Source organism: Hypomesus nipponensis, chromosome 16 (assembly GCF_054491055.1).
Source record: "Hypomesus nipponensis isolate SF chromosome 16, ASM5449105v1, whole genome shotgun sequence".
Lineage (NCBI taxonomy): Eukaryota > Metazoa > Chordata > Actinopteri > Osmeriformes > Osmeridae > Hypomesus > Hypomesus nipponensis.
In genome coordinates this window covers 7454741-7471797 of record NC_140376.1, presented here as the reverse complement: position 1 = coordinate 7471797, position 17057 = coordinate 7454741, and the positions used below count along the sequence as shown (strand labels likewise).

The 17057-nt window shown below is 49.3% G+C and overlaps 1 protein-coding gene across 1 annotated transcript; it reads left to right on the top strand.

Moving 5' to 3' along the window:
• The first annotated feature begins 4558 nt into the window (after nt 1-4558).
• Nucleotides 4559-16048, top strand: cpeb2 (cytoplasmic polyadenylation element binding protein 2). The gene is made up of 11 exons (XM_084676146.1): nt 4559-6189; nt 7642-7908; nt 9538-9628; nt 9843-9866; nt 10145-10306; nt 10440-10529; nt 10767-10885; nt 11210-11324; nt 11722-11903; nt 12262-12490; nt 14810-16048. Exons 1-10 carry the CDS (start codon nt 5029-5031, stop codon nt 12487-12489), a joined length of 2439 nt encoding a protein of 812 aa, XP_084532272.1. The 5' UTR covers nt 4559-5028; the 3' UTR covers nt 12490; nt 14810-16048.
• Nucleotides 16049-17057: the final 1009 nt, after the last annotated feature.

Below are 17057 nucleotides of genomic sequence, written 5' to 3'. Positions count from 1 at the left end.
AAGCCAACTACAGTAACATCTGTAGTCCCTGGGCATGAAGATATCAACAAAAAATCAGTGCAATACACTACAGAACAATACAGACGAGACATTGTGATTAAAAACAATAACATTGGGGCGCTCCTCTCTCTCTCATTGACCTCTCTCTCTCTCCCTGCCTTTCCCGTCACATGTCTCTTAAAACACTCCAAAAAAAGCATCGAAAAAGCCCAAAAAACTGATCTTAATGAAAATAAAATGTAGCTAGATGGCGGTTGGCCCTGTGGGTGTTCAGCAGTGGCCTGGGTGTGGCCCATCGCACCCTTGAGGAACGCACAGCTGCACCCACGCAGCAGGCGTGTGTCATACATGACACGGCACCCCAGGGAGGGGACACGTGAAGGGGCCACGTGAAGCGAGGAGAGCGTTCACACCGGACGCACGTCTGTGGAGACAGACGGTTTGTCGTGTAAACGGTGACTTTGCGGTGGGTCCGGCTGGAGCACACTGAGGTAAACACCGTTTGTTGTCGTGGTCGCAGGAAAGTGCAGCTCGGCTCACTCAGATAGGGGAAGAAAAATGGTGGAAGAGAGAGAGAATGTGGCAATTATCAAGAGAAAACATACACTACTGTTCTAAAGTCTCCGGCACAAAATACATGTTCTTAAGTTGTCTTTTGGTGGCATTTCTGCCTTTATTGTTCTTTAATGACGGTAGGGTTAGGGTTAGAAAAATCTGGACGACAAGTGGGAGAGAGAAAAGTGATGATATGCAACAAAGGGCCTGTGCTGAAGTGGACTCACTGATGTTACCTGAGGTAGCCTGTACTGTCAACAGACGAACACAGACACCAATACCCAGTTCAGTATGTTATAGTATACTGGAGTATACTTAGTATATATTTAGTACACTTTGAGTTCGTGTTTTGTTGCCAAAGAACAAACAAGCATTTTAACACGTTCAACACTGAAGACACGGTGACTGTTCTGAAAGTGGAGAGCCCCCTCTTCTGGCCTAAGGGTCACACTGCATGGCCTCCAACTCTAGAACATCTTTGATTCAAGACCCTCTCAAACTAATCCAAAACAGACAGGCTCAAATGTGATTATGAGATGAACAACATTGCTACAGAGTCTTGTTTAGAAGCAGTACATATGTTTTAAATGTGCCAACTGAAGTAGACATGGTTTACTGATAATCCCCCAAAGACATGTAATTTTTAAAGATAAACACTAGAGGGCAGTCATGATTAACAACAGATGGAACTGGCAGCCAGACAGGACGACGACACAGTACACACAACACAGAACACACAACACATAAACAGAGAAAACAGTACACACAAACATGGCACACACAAACAAAGAGCACTATGCACAGTATCTGTATGTTGCCGTGGATAAAATCCTCTGATGAATCAAATGTAAATGTTAATCAAACGCACAACGTACCAAGCTTACCATAACATACCACGACACACCATAACCCACCAAGCAGAGGAACCGGTCCACAGAATGCACAGGGACATGCATTTAGGCCTGTCTTATTCCAGAACAGCCTGCCACACAACTGTGTATGTTGATGTTGCTCGTAAATTGCATCAGAGTGTGTTTGTTTGTGTGCATGACCATACATGTGTGTGTGTGTGTGTGGGGGGGGGGGGTTGTGTCTCTGTGTGTAGTGAACATGTGTGCGTGTGCACTTCTGCGTGTGTTTATGAGCATGGCTTCAAGTTAGCAGATGTATTACTAATAATGCATTATAGAGTCTCGACCCCTCTGGTGTGTGGAGCATAAGCTGACCAGGCAGAGCTACTGTCTCCCTCCCCCCATCTCCCTCTCTCTCTATCTCTCTCACACACACATGCACACCACACACACACGAACATACACAGACCTACACACACGTGGAGCTACTGTTTCCCCCCTTCTCTCCCTTTCTCTTACACACACACACACACACACACACACACACACACACACATGGAGCTACTGTTTCTCCCCCTCTCTCCCTCCCTTTCTCTTACACACACACACACCTAAATACACACACACACACCTACAAATGTACAGAGAACCCAACTGGCTTGTATCACAGCTGGACTGATTACTAGGGGAAATAGAAATCAGTTTCTGCGCACATCTCAATGACAAAGAACAGGCGTCTTCTCAGTCCCTCCCCCCCCCACCCCACCCCCACACACACACACACACACAGACATGCACACGTTCTCGCTCACAAATGCACACAAACACTCTCACGAACAAGCACACACTCGTGCGCAAAAACCCGCAACCTCACACACTCACGCACGCGCACAAACACACACACAAACAAACAGTGCATCGGGAGGTTAGCGGCACCTGTCATGGGTGACCTTTGACCTCAGCTGGTGCACTTTTGTCGAAAACGAGGAGCTGGTTCTGCCAATGTACAATGTAAGAAACACTCACACACTGTCTCTCTAATTTAATTTTCTATAATCATGGGGATTGAGTCAAAGCAGACGTGTTATGTGAGAATCTGTGTGTGTGTGTGTACATGTGTGTGTGTGTACATGTGTGTGTGTGTGTGTACATGTGTGTGTTTACATGTGTTGATGTGAAAGTGTCATATTCTTCCCAGGCCAGAAAAAGGAAAGATGGTAAACCTTAGACTCTCTCCCCAACACACCCTTCACCCTCACCCTCCCTCCCTTAACACACCCCCCACCCTGCCCCAACCTCCGCCATCCCACCCTCCCTAAACCTACCCAATCCACCCCAACACCCTCCCCAAACCATTCCATCCTCCACCTCCCCATCCCTGCTCTCCTCCACCAACCTCCCGTCCAGCACCTCCCCATCCCTGCTCTCCAGGTTCCAGCCAGTCAACACAGCCCCTCCCCCGGTCTCTGCTAATTAATAGAGGAGAGGAGGGGGGCTGGCAGCTGGCAGTCTGCCCTGTTACACCCCCACCAGCACCACCCCTCACACACACCACACACAAAATACACACACACACACACCACACACACACTGACAATCACAGCCTACTCAGCACCAACCCCTACACCTACCCTCCTCGCTGGTGGGATTGTCCCATCTGGGACATGCCCCCCCCCACCCTCCCACCTCCAAACAGCTGAGAGGGCACTCAGGGCTGGGAGGGAACCCCCTTGTGAGAGAAGATTTCAGTGACTGGACAGAAACAGCAGAAGATTGATCAGTTTATCGTTTATGTGAACCCTTGGAAGGGGTGTTATACAATACGTTAAAATATAGAAGCGTCTGTTTGTGTTTGTGTGTGCGTGCAGTGCATGAGAGTGTGTGTGTGTGTGTGTGTGTGTGTGTGTGTGTGTGTGCTGCTAAGTCCTCCTGGTTATCCAGGAGCAGATGGCAGGTTGATTAAAGATTACTATCTACTCTCACTGTGGGCTACCTCTAACACACTCTCTCCTGCAAGTACACACAGACTCAGACACACACACCAAACCTAGACCAGTAACAGGGGGCTTCACCTGTCATACTTATGTTATACAAATTGTCCAGAACCATAGCACTTTGTATAGGTTAGGACTTCTTTTTTATAGTGTAGGTATGGATTATTTATTCAAGGTTTAGTTAGTCTTGGGTGTTTTTACCTGTCTGCCTTCCATAGATTACAATTCAACAAAAATCTGTTTGCTCAATCATGTCTTTCATCAGAGGACTGGGTTTCACCCCGCCCGGCTTCTCAGCTACACACATACACGCACACACACACACACACAGACACAAACACACTCACACCTGGGCGAGGTGTGTCTTACGACACCCGGTTTTAGTGGAGAAACTGAGGACAGGATGTTGACCTGGGTGATTGACATGTCGGGTAGGGGGGGGGGGGAGGGAGCTGGGATTCTCTGGGATTAGCAGAGGCCTGTCACCCCACCAGGTAGTGTCCTAACAGCACAGGCTCATTTGCCTTCAATTGACCATAAATAAACAGATTAACTGCAACACATGCTACACATGCTACACAGGTAGTCAGTAGACAGACAGCCCTGACTGTGGTTGCAGGGTGTGTATCAAATATCGCAGTGACACATTCTGCAGGGGCAGTGCGAGGAGGATCCAACTCAAATATAACCGTAATACTCTTGTGTGTCACATTTGCACGCGAAGGACTCTCTTTGACATGCACAGCACAGACACATTAGAACGCTATTTTTAGCATCGAGAGTCGGTGCGTTGAGTGACGCCGAGGCTGACGTGGAACCCACCGCTACAACGACACAAGCCAGACCATATGTTCACGCTTCCTTTCCTGGGTTTAGGCCGCTGCAATGGAGTGTGTTTATTTCGCAGAGATGACAGGAGAGCTGACTAACAGGAGTGTGTTCATGGCCATTAAGGGGAAGTTATTGGTCATGTCTGAACGTCCTGCAGGCAGCTCTACGTGGCTGCTCTGCTCACTGTCCTGACCAGGGTCAAGGCCTCCCGAGCAAGGTGTTGGAAACAGTGCTTTTAATGCACGAGAAATGAATGGAATCATATGGTCACTAGTAGCAACACCTTACAGTGCATTCGTTGTTTTTTAAACTGTGTGTAGGAAATGTAGCCTATATTATGGGGAGTTATTTTGATGAAGGCACACTGCACCTTATGAATAATGAAAAGAGTGACGTGGACATTGCGGTCTTCTTTGCAGCTCGGGATTGAAGAGCTCGGCGTTCAGACCGGGGGCGGAGCGAGCCATAGAACACGACGCGGTCGTGACGTACACTTCATTCGGGGATCTTTAATCCGCTGCCGCAGCAACGGAGCCGGTATCGAGAGGAGGGGGTAGCGCGCTCGGTCAGGGTAGGATTGCGTACAATAAGGCCGAATTTAACCTGCCATTCAATGATTGTGTTCATTGCGTAAAACGAAAAAGAAAATTTGGCTGTTTCATCGCTAGCTAAACCCCTCCTCTCTAGATATTAATTGGGCTGAGATTCGTCTCCCGTATTGTTCCCTCACTTGAGACTGCGAACCAACAACTGCAGTCCTTGGATACGATTTCTAACCCGTATTTTCACATCAATAAATGGGTGATTACGGGTGCGGCTTATTACAGGCAGCGAACGTACGCAGCTCCTTCCCTGGTGAACGCGCATTCAGATCCTTCACTTCTCCGGTTTCTCGAGGCCACCGGAGCCCCTGCTCGCCCTTGGTTTCTGGCAGTAGCGTCGCCTTCTCGCCCGCTCGGGTCTCAGCCGCCGCGCATCAGCAAACCATGCACAATGAGCTTGTGAGGGTGACAACAGCACAACGACACCCGTTGCCTGAGAACAACTGCGACAACCAAAATATCAACAAAACCGGAAAACAAGTCAACGACAGCCAAGCAGGAAAGCAACTGGGTTCCTTAGCGTTGGAATACAACCTCCTGAACCAAATCCAGGACCTGTCCGACTTCGGCGAAGACATTTTCTGTACGACGCAGTTTATCTGTGACCTTCAGCACGACCGGAAAACACATCAGCAGTTAAGTCAGCACACTGAGTTTGGCAGCACAGCCTCGCCCCCACCCCGAGGACAAACCAGTCACCTGCCGCAGAAGCAGTCCTTCCCCTGTCTCCGCGTCGCTGAACGCTGCGCACACGCCGGTTCTGATCGAATCAACGGCGATTCAGAGGAAGAGGCTGAAGCCGGCGAGGAGCCCGCCGTGCCGCTGTCGCCCGCTAGCGCAAATCCAATCAAGGATCATCTCCAGATGGACTCCGCCATCACCCACCACATCAATAACGGCCATGGCAGCAACACTGGCAATATGTTGTCCGGAGGTCTCGGAGCCGGTTTTCCGAATCTCCAAACCCAAGAGATGCAGAATGCGGGCTCGGCCTCGCCCCCCCTCCTGGGATTCGGGACCCCATGGTCAGTTCAGACAAGCTCCCCACCGCCTTCCGGTCCTAATTCAGCCAATCCCATCCACGCCAACGCGATTAACCACATGCCCAACTCCGAATCTGACAACGGGTTCTACCCGGCCATTCCCGCCTCAATGAACCCGGCCTTCTTCCAGAGTTTCTCGCCAGTCTCCGGAAATCCGTGCGCGGGGATGAACGTGCAGGGCTTCAACAGTCCCTTCTCGCCTCAGATCAACGTCCCCCAGCCGCCACAGAGCCGCCGCTCCCCCGTCAGCCCCCGCAGCCAGCACCAGGGCGCCTACCTGCAGCAGAGGAACAACTACAACCACCACCACCAGGTAAGTTGCCCTGCCGGCGAGGGGACAATATAACTGTCCTTAAGACTAACCATCCATCACCATCACTGGATGTTTGTAAATTAATGGGAATGTTTGATTTTGTGTAATGTAGAGATTTAACAGGCCCTGCCTCCCTGCCTCCCTGCACTAGGGCCTATAGCATGTTCATTAATTTGTTACTACATGTGTCTGTTTCACCAAGACAGCCCCCTGGTATTGCTCCATTGTAAGCTAACCCCAGCCAGACAGGGCCTCTCTCAGAGGAGTGTGACGGGCCTGGAGGCCCTCTGCTCTCCAGAGACGCCAGCCTGCGGCTCACACTGCCCTCTGGTCTCACACTGCCTCTGGTCTCACACTGCCTCTGGTCTCACACTGCCTCTGGTCTCACACTGCCTCTGGGCTCACACTGCCTCTGGTCTCACACTGCCTCTGGTCTCACACTGCCTCTGGTCTCACACTGCCTCTGGGCTCACACTGCCTCTGGTCTCACACTGCCTCTGGTCTCACACTGCCTCGGCTGGGCCTCACTGACTGTGCGTTTGTGTGTGTGTGTGTGTGTCCGTGTGTGTGTAGTGGGTATGTTTGTGTGGGTGTGGGTGTGGTGGTGGTTGGGGGGTAGTATCATGGGTGGAGAGGTCGGGGAGGGTCGCTGAAAACGATCGCCTGTCGTCACACATCCTTACACTGTGAGTGGGCACGTGACCGCTGATCCATCGTGATGTCATGTGACCCAATCAGGGGGCTGATAAGTGCTGGGGGGCTAGGGGGGGGGGCAATTCCACTGTAGGGGTGCTCGCAAACATTGTTTTAGCTCTGTAGGACATAAGTGTTGGGTGTGTGATGTTGGGGGTGTGGTGGTGTTGGGTGTGTGTGTTTGTGTGTGTGTGTCATACCTAACAGAGGGGACACAACGTTGGAGCCTGTTAGAGTGAAACCTCAGTGGATGATTAAACATGAGACATTCTTTTCCTGACTGTGTCTGTGGGTGATCGTTATGGGAGTGGTGTGGAGAGGGGAGAAGGGAGAGAGACAACGAGAGAGAGAGAGAGAGAGAGAGAGAGAGAGAAGCATAGACAGGGTGAAGAGAGAAAGAAAAAGAGAAAGAAAGAAAGGGAGAGAGTGTGTAATGTGCATGTGTGGTGTTACAGGGAACGGAATAGTCAGTATTAGAGTTGAAAGCTCTAATCTTCTTACCAGGCCTGCTGCAGGGAGCGCATGCTCAGGGAGGACAGGACGACAAGCTACCACACACTCATAGAGAAACATTCTCTCCCTTCGCCTCCTCTGACCCCCTTTCTCCTCTCTCCTCTCTCCTACCCTTCCCCCTCATCCCTCTCACCTCCTCTCTCCTTTCTCTCCTCCTCTCCCCTGTCCCTGCCTTCTCTTCCTCTCTCTCTTCTCCTCCTCACCTCCCCCCCCCCTCCATCACTCCCCTCCCTCCTCCCTCTCTAGCCCGTGGCGAAGCAGGCTCCCTGGGGTCTCCACCAGGGCAGTGGCTGGTCCTCCGGGGGGGTGTCCTGGGGGCGGGACCAGCGTCGCGGGGGCGGCCTGGGCATGCCCGGCTCCGTCAGCCAGGTGTCTCCCATGAAGAAGCCGTTCTCCAGCACGGTGATCGCCCCACCCAAGTACCCCCGCTCCCCAGGCATGGGGCCCAAGTCCTGGGTGGAGGAGGCCATGTACCACACGGACAGCAACAGCAACTCGCTGCTGTCCCACCAGGTAGGGAAGCTCTGTGTGTGGGGGCAGGGAGAGGGGGTGTGTGTGTGTGTGGGGGTTGGGGGGAGGGGGCAGTTGTGTTCGTTTGAGGTTGTGTATGTGACAATATCACGTGTGTGTGGGTTTGGTTGTGTGGTCGTGTGTCTGTCTTGAGTGTGTGTTTGCGGGCGAGACAGAGACGGAAGGTGGAGGGGTGTTGAAGAGCATATATTTTGAAACAGAGAGTGAGGTGCAGAGAAAACGGTCAATGATGGTTTCTATAGAAACAGCCCAGAATGAACTTAAGTTCGATGACTAGTCTGATTTACATCTAAATGAAACAGGAGGGAGTGCCATTTACCCTGCTCTGTGAAACCTTGACCAGTGGTTAGAGCAATGGATAGCAAACCAAAAGCTGATCCGGTTCAAATTCCCCTCTGTACATCACTGTACATTTCTACCCCTCCTCCGTCTCCCCTCCCTCTGGTTGGGACGTCACCAGACAGTGGAGCGGGGAGGACGAATGAGAGACAGAACGCCCTCGTAACCATGCCAGCGAACCGTTTGGACGACGGCACGCCACCGCTGTCCAGACAGAGCGTTCTAGAACAGACAGCCCTCTCTGAGACGTTTCTAGAACAGATAACTCCCATCGGGGGAGCATTCGAAAACAGATAACTCCACAGAGACAACATCCTAGAACAGGAAAGTCTTATTGAAGCAACCTTCTAGAACCAATAACTCACGCCGGCACAAGGGAGGCAGGCCTGGTGGGGTGGAGCGTGGCCGTTTCAGCTTTCACTCTGAACAGGATGTCCACTCACCCTGTGCCCAGCCATACGACATATTAAACTTCCATGTTTGTGTTCCAAGCTGGGCTTAATTCTGGCCCCCTCCTCCACCTCCCTGTAAAGCCAGCTATAAGCAGAGTGTGTGTGTGTGTGTGAGAGTGCATGTGTGGACCCTGGCCATGTTGGAGTGATCTGTTGTTACACAACCACAGCCTGGAACTGGACCTTTAGTGCCATGCTGGAGTAACACACACACACAGAGAGAGAAACACGAACACACATTAGAATACACATGCACCTACTTGCATACACACAGTGGAGTATCTGACTGCTGGCCCTGTGTGTGTGTGTGTGCGTGCGTACGTGCGTGTGTGTATGTGGTCATGTCTTCATGTGGCTCTGCTGACGGGCCAGTTGAGAATTCTCCGGCCGTTATACATTCCTGGATCTCTCTCTCTCTTTCCATAGTAAGAGTAGCTCTCCAGCATGGCCTCATACATCCACACTTCTTAAGTGAATAAATACGGAAAGAATTTTAATCCGTGCGTGTGCCCACTCTCTCGTGCACCCTCCCCCCCCCCCCCCCCCCCCCCCCCCCCCTCCCGAACCAGACCTCAGCTGTGACACACAGAACTACTGTCAGGATACATAGACCAGAGGGACATAGTGAGACAGTTCAAACCTGTATCTCTCTCTGTTTCTCTTCCCTCTTTCCCTCTCTCTCTCTCTCTCTCTCTCTCTCTCTCTCTCTCTCTCTCTCTCTCTCACTCTCACTCACTCACTCACTCACTCACTCACTCACTCACTCTCTCTCTCTCTCTCTCTCTCTCTCTCTCTCTCTCTCTCTCTCTCACTCTCTCAGGATCGTCCTAGAATGTACGACAGTCTGAACATGCACTCCCTGGAAAGCTCTCTGATTGACATCATGCGGGCCGAGCAGGATCCAATGAAAGGTGACAAACTTATCCTGCTTCGTCAAGGGGCCATTGGTTGAAAACCGGAAGATACTGGACTTTTGCTTTGACTAAACACACAGTTATTAGGGGGGAGGTGAGGGAGGGCAGAGGGAGGGGCCTCTAAGATAGCCTTTAGCCTCTAATAAGCCTCTAGCCTCAGATGTGTGTTCTGCTAGAACCGCTCCTAACTCCTGTTCTTTTTCACATGCAGCCAGGGGCTATGGAAGACGCAGAGGTAAACTTCCTGTTACGTCTGTATGCTTGTCTGTGTGTGTATGTCTACTGCTGATGTTGTGTGTGTGTGTGTGTTTACAAAACACTTCATAGTGCTCTTAAACCTTAAGAGCTTTGTTTGTATACCCACATCAGTAGCCCGACCTGCATCCTAGACTGGTCTCCTACAGCACTGAACCCCTTTTAGTTGGGTTCCTTAATACTGGACTCACCTGTCCTCTCTCCTCTGTCTGGTTTGGTCTCTCCTTTGGTCTCACCTGTCTTTCCTGTCCTCTCCAGGTCGCTCCTCCCTCTTTCCCATTGAGGACAGTCTCCTTGACGACGGCCATGGTAACCAGGGGGGGCTAGGGCCTCCTTGCTACCCCCACCAGAACGGAGAGCACTTAGAGCGCTTCTCCCGCAAGGTGTTTGTGGGGGGGCTGCCCCCCGACATAGACGAAGGTGAGCCGTCTTCTCCTTCTCCTCCTCCTCCTCCTCTCTCCCTTCACCTCCCTCCCCTCCCTCTCGTGTTTCTCCTTTCCTCCTGCTCTCCTCTTTCTCCCTCCTTCATCAGTTATCCTCCGTCTCTCCTCAGATGAGATCACGACCAGCTTCCGGCGTTTCGGTCACCTGGTGGTGGACTGGCCTCACAAGGCCGAGAGCAAGTCCTACTTCCCCCCTAAAGGTACAGCTTATCCCCCCCGGCCGACACACACACACACACACACACCTGTTGACAGCTCACCCACACACACACAGCACACACACACACACACACTCACATGTACATCCATTGATCATGATTGTAATGTGCTATCAGTGGTTTCCAGCTCGTGTATCTAGACCTATCGTTTTACCCGGTCTCCATTTTGTATCTGTACGCTGTACAGATCACCAAGTGTGTGTTGTGTTTGTTGCCTAGGCTACGCCTTCCTGCTGTTCCAGGAGGAGAGCTCTGTCCAGGCGCTGATCGAGGCTTGTATTGAGGAGGACGGCAAGCTGTACCTCTGTGTCTCCAGCCCCACGATAAAGGATAAACCTGTTAGTACTGCTCTCTACCACTCTCTCTCTACCTTTGTGTCTCTCTGCGTCGGTCTCTCTCCCCCTTTCTTTGTGTCTGTCCATGTCTCTCTCCCTCCCTGTCTCTCTCTCTCTCCTTGTCTCTTTCTCTCCCTTCATCTCTCTCCCTGTCTCCCTCTCTTTCTCCGTCTCTCTCTCTCCCTGTCTGTCTCTCTCTCCCTGTCTCTCTCTCTCTACCTGTCTCTCTTAAGTGTGTGAGTCTTGCAGCTGTTTCAGAGAGAGATGGCAAGGCATTCTGGGTAATGTGCATATCCTCCCCCCCCCACGCCCCCCCCTCCCCACCAGGTCCAGATCCGGCCCTGGAACCTGGGCGACAGTGACTTTGTGATGGACGGCTCCCAGCCTCTCGACCCCCGCAAGACCATCTTCGTGGGGGGGGTGCCCCGGCCCCTCCGAGCAGGTGAGGCCCCTCCTTCAACCCCAGCCCCCAGCTGCCGTACCTGTCCACAGGTGTCGGGTCAGACTGGTGGAGCTGGGGGCTCAGATGAGGAGCCGCTGTGTTTGGATGCGTGGGGGCGCAAAGCTGGCTGCGTGTACTGTAGATCTGTTAGTCAGACAGCCTCGCTATCCCTACCCCACACCATCTCACCTCCCCTCTCCTCCCCCACTCTCTCTCACACCCCCTACTTCCTCTCCCCCCCCCCCACCTTGAGTGTCATCCTCCCCTCCCCCCTTATTAACGTGCTTCTGTGTCATTAACTCTTTGGTGTCCTCTTTCCTCCTTTCTCTCTCTCCCTGCCTCTCTCGCTCTTCCTCCCTGTCTCCGTCCCTCTCCCCTCCCTCCTCTCCCTCTCCAGTGGAGTTGGCCATGATTATGGATCGTCTGTACGGAGGTGTGTGTTACGCCGGCATCGACACCGACCCAGAGCTCAAGTATCCCAAGGGGGCGGGGCGTGTGGCCTTCTCCAATCAGCAGAGCTACATCGCTGCCATCAGCGCCCGATTTGTCCAGCTGCAACACGGAGACATTGACAAGCGGGTAAGCTCTCCCCCCCACCCTCTTCATCTTTCCAATCAGCAGAGAGACAAAGACAATATCTCCAATCAGCAGACATACAGACTCTCTAGTTAAGAGAGAGCCAGACGGAGTGGTTGACAGTGTTGCTTGCTGAAGTGTTTGTTTATGTGGCATCTTAAACAGCACGGTTCTGTCAGTGTTGGGTTGTCATGGTGATGAAAAGTCTTGTTATTATTGAATATGTATTTTCTCTGTCTCCCACCTGTGTTTCTCCATCCTCCTCCTTCTCCACCCCCAATCCTCTCTCCTCCTTTTCCCTCTTCTCCCTCTCCTCCACGCCCCCCTCCACGCCCCCCTCCCTCCTCCTCCCCCCCCCCAGGTGGAGGTGAAGCCCTACGTCCTTGACGACCAGCTGTGTGACGAGTGCCAGGGCGCCCGCTGCGGGGGCAAGTTTGCCCCGTTCTTCTGCGCCAACGTCACCTGTCTGCAGTACTACTGTGATTTCTGCTGGGCCAACATCCACTCGCGCGCCGGCCGCGAGTTCCACAAGCCGCTGGTCAAGGAGGGCGCAGACCGCCCCCGACAGATCCACTTCCGCTGGAACTGAGGTGGCGTGGGGGGGGGGGGGGGGCTTGGGGGGGGGCATCCAGGAAGTGAGGACAGACAGGCAGGAAGTGATGCGCAGACAGACAGGAAGTGTGTCACTCTGCCTGTCCTCCCCCTAAGCTATCAGTATAAAAGACATAAATACTATACAGTATGTCGATATATATACAGTCTGTATCTTTTGTAGCAGCCAAACAGTACAAGCCTCAGTTTTTCACCAAAATCCCGTTCCCATCTCAGGCTCCAACAACACTTTTGTGGTACTTTCATGTTTTGTAAGAGAGGACATTTAAAAAAAAACAACTAAAATAATAGATTGCGTTTTTTGTAGTTTTTCAAATTATTTTTATATATTTAAGGTAGATATGAGAATGTTGTTGCATGGGGGGGCAGCCTGTCTCTGTCTGTCTGTGAGTCTTGCTGCTGCTAGCTGCTTTCTAGAAAGTGTAGCGCTTTCTGGGAAATCCTTGATTCTACAATCTCACCCCAGGTCCTTACCAAAGGTAGCTAAACATTAGGAAGCATAAAAGTGATAAATTTAGCAAAACCCGAACTTGCTATTGCTGTTTTCACTGTCTCCTGATTTCAGAACAGGTTAACAACAGCTTAAGTTGATATCTGCAGTAGTTAATGATATCTATAGTTCCTAATGATCTATTAGCTAATGGTTTATTTCAGCGAGTCAGCTATATCTGTGTGCTCACGTTGACCCGTAAAATCATACCTCAAAATACAAATCTGGTTTGTACTAAGCTCTATTGAAAAATGTTTTATCACAAGCTATATTAGAAGCTTTGCTGCTATGTTACTATATGAATGGAAGTGTTATAGTTGACCACACCTGCAGTCAGAGGGCATAGGCCTCATACTTTTGGCCTGGCAGAGTTGAATAGGAAAATCAAGGTGCATGTTTGTGTCATCACACCTGCATGAGGAATAGTTTCCAACACACAGCAGAGATGGGAGCACATACACCACTCACATCCTACCAATAGATATGAAGCCCAGGCAGAATAGCATGGTCAATATTTCCTGAAGCCAAGGTTGTACGATATTTAAACAGTTAATCAACAGATAGCGTGTAACTCAAATACGTTTAAAAAAAAAAATGGTCGAAAAAATATATCTTGCATGCGTTGATGTTTCCATGTGGTTTGATCCGTTTACATGATACAAAACCCGATACTGGTTGGTGTGTACATTTGTAAAAGCCGCCATTTTGTGACCCTGGTGAGAATCAGGATGTTTGGCTTAGTGTCTGTGTCTGTGTTGTTCAGTGCCGTCTGTGGCGTTGTCAGTGTGGATTCAAGTGTTAGATGAATTCAATCTATATGTAGCACAGAAAGACAACATCGAAACAGTTTTGCCCTTAATCCCTTCCCCCCTTTAATAATTACCAAGGTTATCGCACTGTACTGTAGCCTGTCAGATTATCGTAGATATACCAAGCAGCCACACCCTTGAGGACCAGAGAGAGACCAGATACCAGAGAGAGAGACCAGCATGTGTTTGTGTCCTGGTCTGTGATGTGGGTCTCTCCTGCTGTGTTCTGGGTGGGTCTCAGCTCTCTAACTGTCTACTGTTACTCTCCACGTAGGAGACGAGATCTTTATCTCCACAAAGCAGATCTTTATTTATTCACGTACTTGATTGTTTAATTTATTTGTGACAGTCACTGTCACCCCCTCCCAATCTCTTGTCCTCCTCTCTCTCTCTCTCTCTCTCTCTCTCTCTCTCTCTCTCTCTCTCTCTCTCTCTCTCTCTCTCTCTCTCTCGCTCTCGCTCTCACTCTTGTTCTCTTTCTCTCTCTCTCTCTCTCTCTCTCTCTCTCTCTCTCTCTCTCTCTCTCTCTCGCTCTCGCTCTCGCTCTCGCTCTCACTCTTGTTCTCTTTCTCTCTCTCTCTCTCTCTCTCTCTCTCTCTCTCTCGCTCTCTCTCGCTCTCACTCTTGTTCTCTTTCTCTCTCTCTTTCTCTCTCTCTCTCTCGCTCTCTCTCGCTCTCACTCTCTCTCTCTTTCTCTCTCTCCCTCCCTTCCCTCTCTGTCACCAGTATTTATGAAGGATTATGCACTCGTTTTCCTATCCCCCTTTCTCTGCCGTCCACTGTCGGTCCTCTTAATTCTGCAGAGTCTCTCTGTTTATTGAGGACATTAGCGTTAATCCTACTGCTACCTACCTATTTAAAAATCTACCCAGATGATTTATTTACTTTATATAAGTTTAAGAAGTAGAAGCGAGAGATGTTGTGGTTCTTAAGTTTTCTATGTTCCGCCAATGAAGCAGTGATGTGCTATTTTCTAATATATTGTGTGTTTTGGAAAGGGAGTGACAAAGTTGCTGATGTATGCTGAGTGCTGACGTCGCTGACCCCCGCCTACCCTGACCCCCCTCCTTAAGCCCCCCCCTCCTCTTCCCCCTCCACCCCAGCAGAAGGCGTTACTCCAAGCTCTCCATTGTCCTGCAACTCTAAACTTCCTGTTGTGTTGGTGAGGATGGTGTCCTATTTTCTGTGTCGAACACTGTTACTTTGTATGTGCGTCTTTGTTTTTGTATGAATCATATTTATTTCACTATTTTTGTAGTCAGATAACTATTTGATTTTGATTGTATTTTTCTATTTTGATTGGGTTGTTGTTCTGTTGTGTGTCCCCTTGTATTTGATTAACGTGGCGGGGTTCTGTTCAAAGATACCAATAACTGTGTTGTTATAAAATGATATAATATATAAGTACACATTTTGTTTGAAGGAAGAAAACATCGTAGGTTGTAATATTCATGGAAGACACTTGAGATTCTCTGTATGAAACCCTTTGGTTGGCTCCACTCATAGACACTCTGAAACTTGAATATAACACATTTTGAAAGGCTGGATTACCTCGAATCTGTGTTGTGACGTGCAATACTGTTTCTAATGTTTGTATAAAAAGTATGAATTACAGTGTAAACCTTTTTAAATGCAGAATTATTTTTTTCATTGCATATTTTGCAAATTTCTGATCCAGTGTCATTTTTTACTGTCAGAAAAGAAAACCCCTTTTTTTCATTGCAAATATTTTTAAATCCAGATATCTTTGTACTGATGTAAATGATTGTAGTTATTTTAGTGTTTTGCTAACAAATGGACCGACTTTTCATGCATATTTTTATTTTATTTTATTCTGTTTTATTCCGTTTTTTATTTCACTAAATAGGAGTTCTTTTAATACGTTTTCATATTAAGTATCATTGATATAATTTGATATTCAGTATTTTTATGTGAAAAAAAGAATATATATAATTTAAAGATCCCTGATGGCTAAGATATTATTTTATGTTTAATTATTTTTAACTCAAAATCTTTGTAATATTATTGTTAAAGTAACACATTTCTAAATCAGAGTCTGTGTATAGATTCACAAAAAAGTGGTTTATGGGGTGTTTATGGATTGTATTTACTGACTGGTTCTTTGATATGCAAAATGAATATCATGTCGATTTTTATTTTCGTTTCGTATATAAATGGGATGATTGATAACAATCTTTTTGCTTTGATTTCCTGAATAAAGACCTGTTCTGTTTGAACACGTGATGGCAGATGTGTCTCTGTGAATGTCGCGTCAGACCCATTCCCCAGTGCACTGGTTTACTGAACACCCCCCAGCCTACAGTCCTACAAACACTACTCCCTCAACCCAACACCTCCAGCCCTCCCCTCCCCACCTAACCCTACCCCCCAGACCAGGCGAGGTATCCACCACCAGGATGGGGGGACACGACCCCCCCATCCTGGGAAAAATATGATATGTCCCCCCCAATATATCACTGTAAACATAAATATAAAATTTCAATAACATTAGTAATACGCAATGAAAGCGCTTTGCTGATTATGAACACAATGGCACTTTTTTAATGTGCTATGTGTTACAACAGTAATTTTGGTGTACCCCTCAGGAATTGTTCTTGAGAAAATGTCATATATTTGTCCCCCCCAAAGATGTTTGCAATCAGGAAGGTATTAAATATTTGTGTGTTTTGACAGAAGGGCAGGTGTGACAGTGATAGTGAAAGGTGGGGGTCGAGTGCCGGTTTGTCTTTCAACTCCACAGCTGTGTTTCCTCACAGAGGGCTGGGTCTCCAGGGTAACAGAAACATAGCAACAGTTCCTCTACGGCTGTGTTGCACCATCTAGTGTATGCTTTCTGCACCTGCAGTTTAGAACTGTCATGCCGTCATACAGTACATGCCGCAACACAGATTTTTTGAAAAAGTTAACTTCCTTCTGTCTTCAGTCAATTCAAATTGTCTGCTTGGAATACTGTGAATTAAAGTAAAAAATACTAAATATTGACTTACGCTGTGAACACCTCAGAACTGGTCTTGTAGTTTTGATTTGGTTCCACAGATTCTGAGTCACTTATTTGATGTTTGTTAGGACCAGCTGGGGCTGGGGTTTAGGGAGGGGGGAGGCTGGGAGGAGGGAGGAGAGGAGGAGGGGGGAGGAGGAGAGGAGTGGCTGGGAGAGGAGAGGTGGAGGAGAGGGCGAGGAGGAGAGGTTGGGAGGCGGCTGCTGTCCCACTGAAGCAGAGCTCTG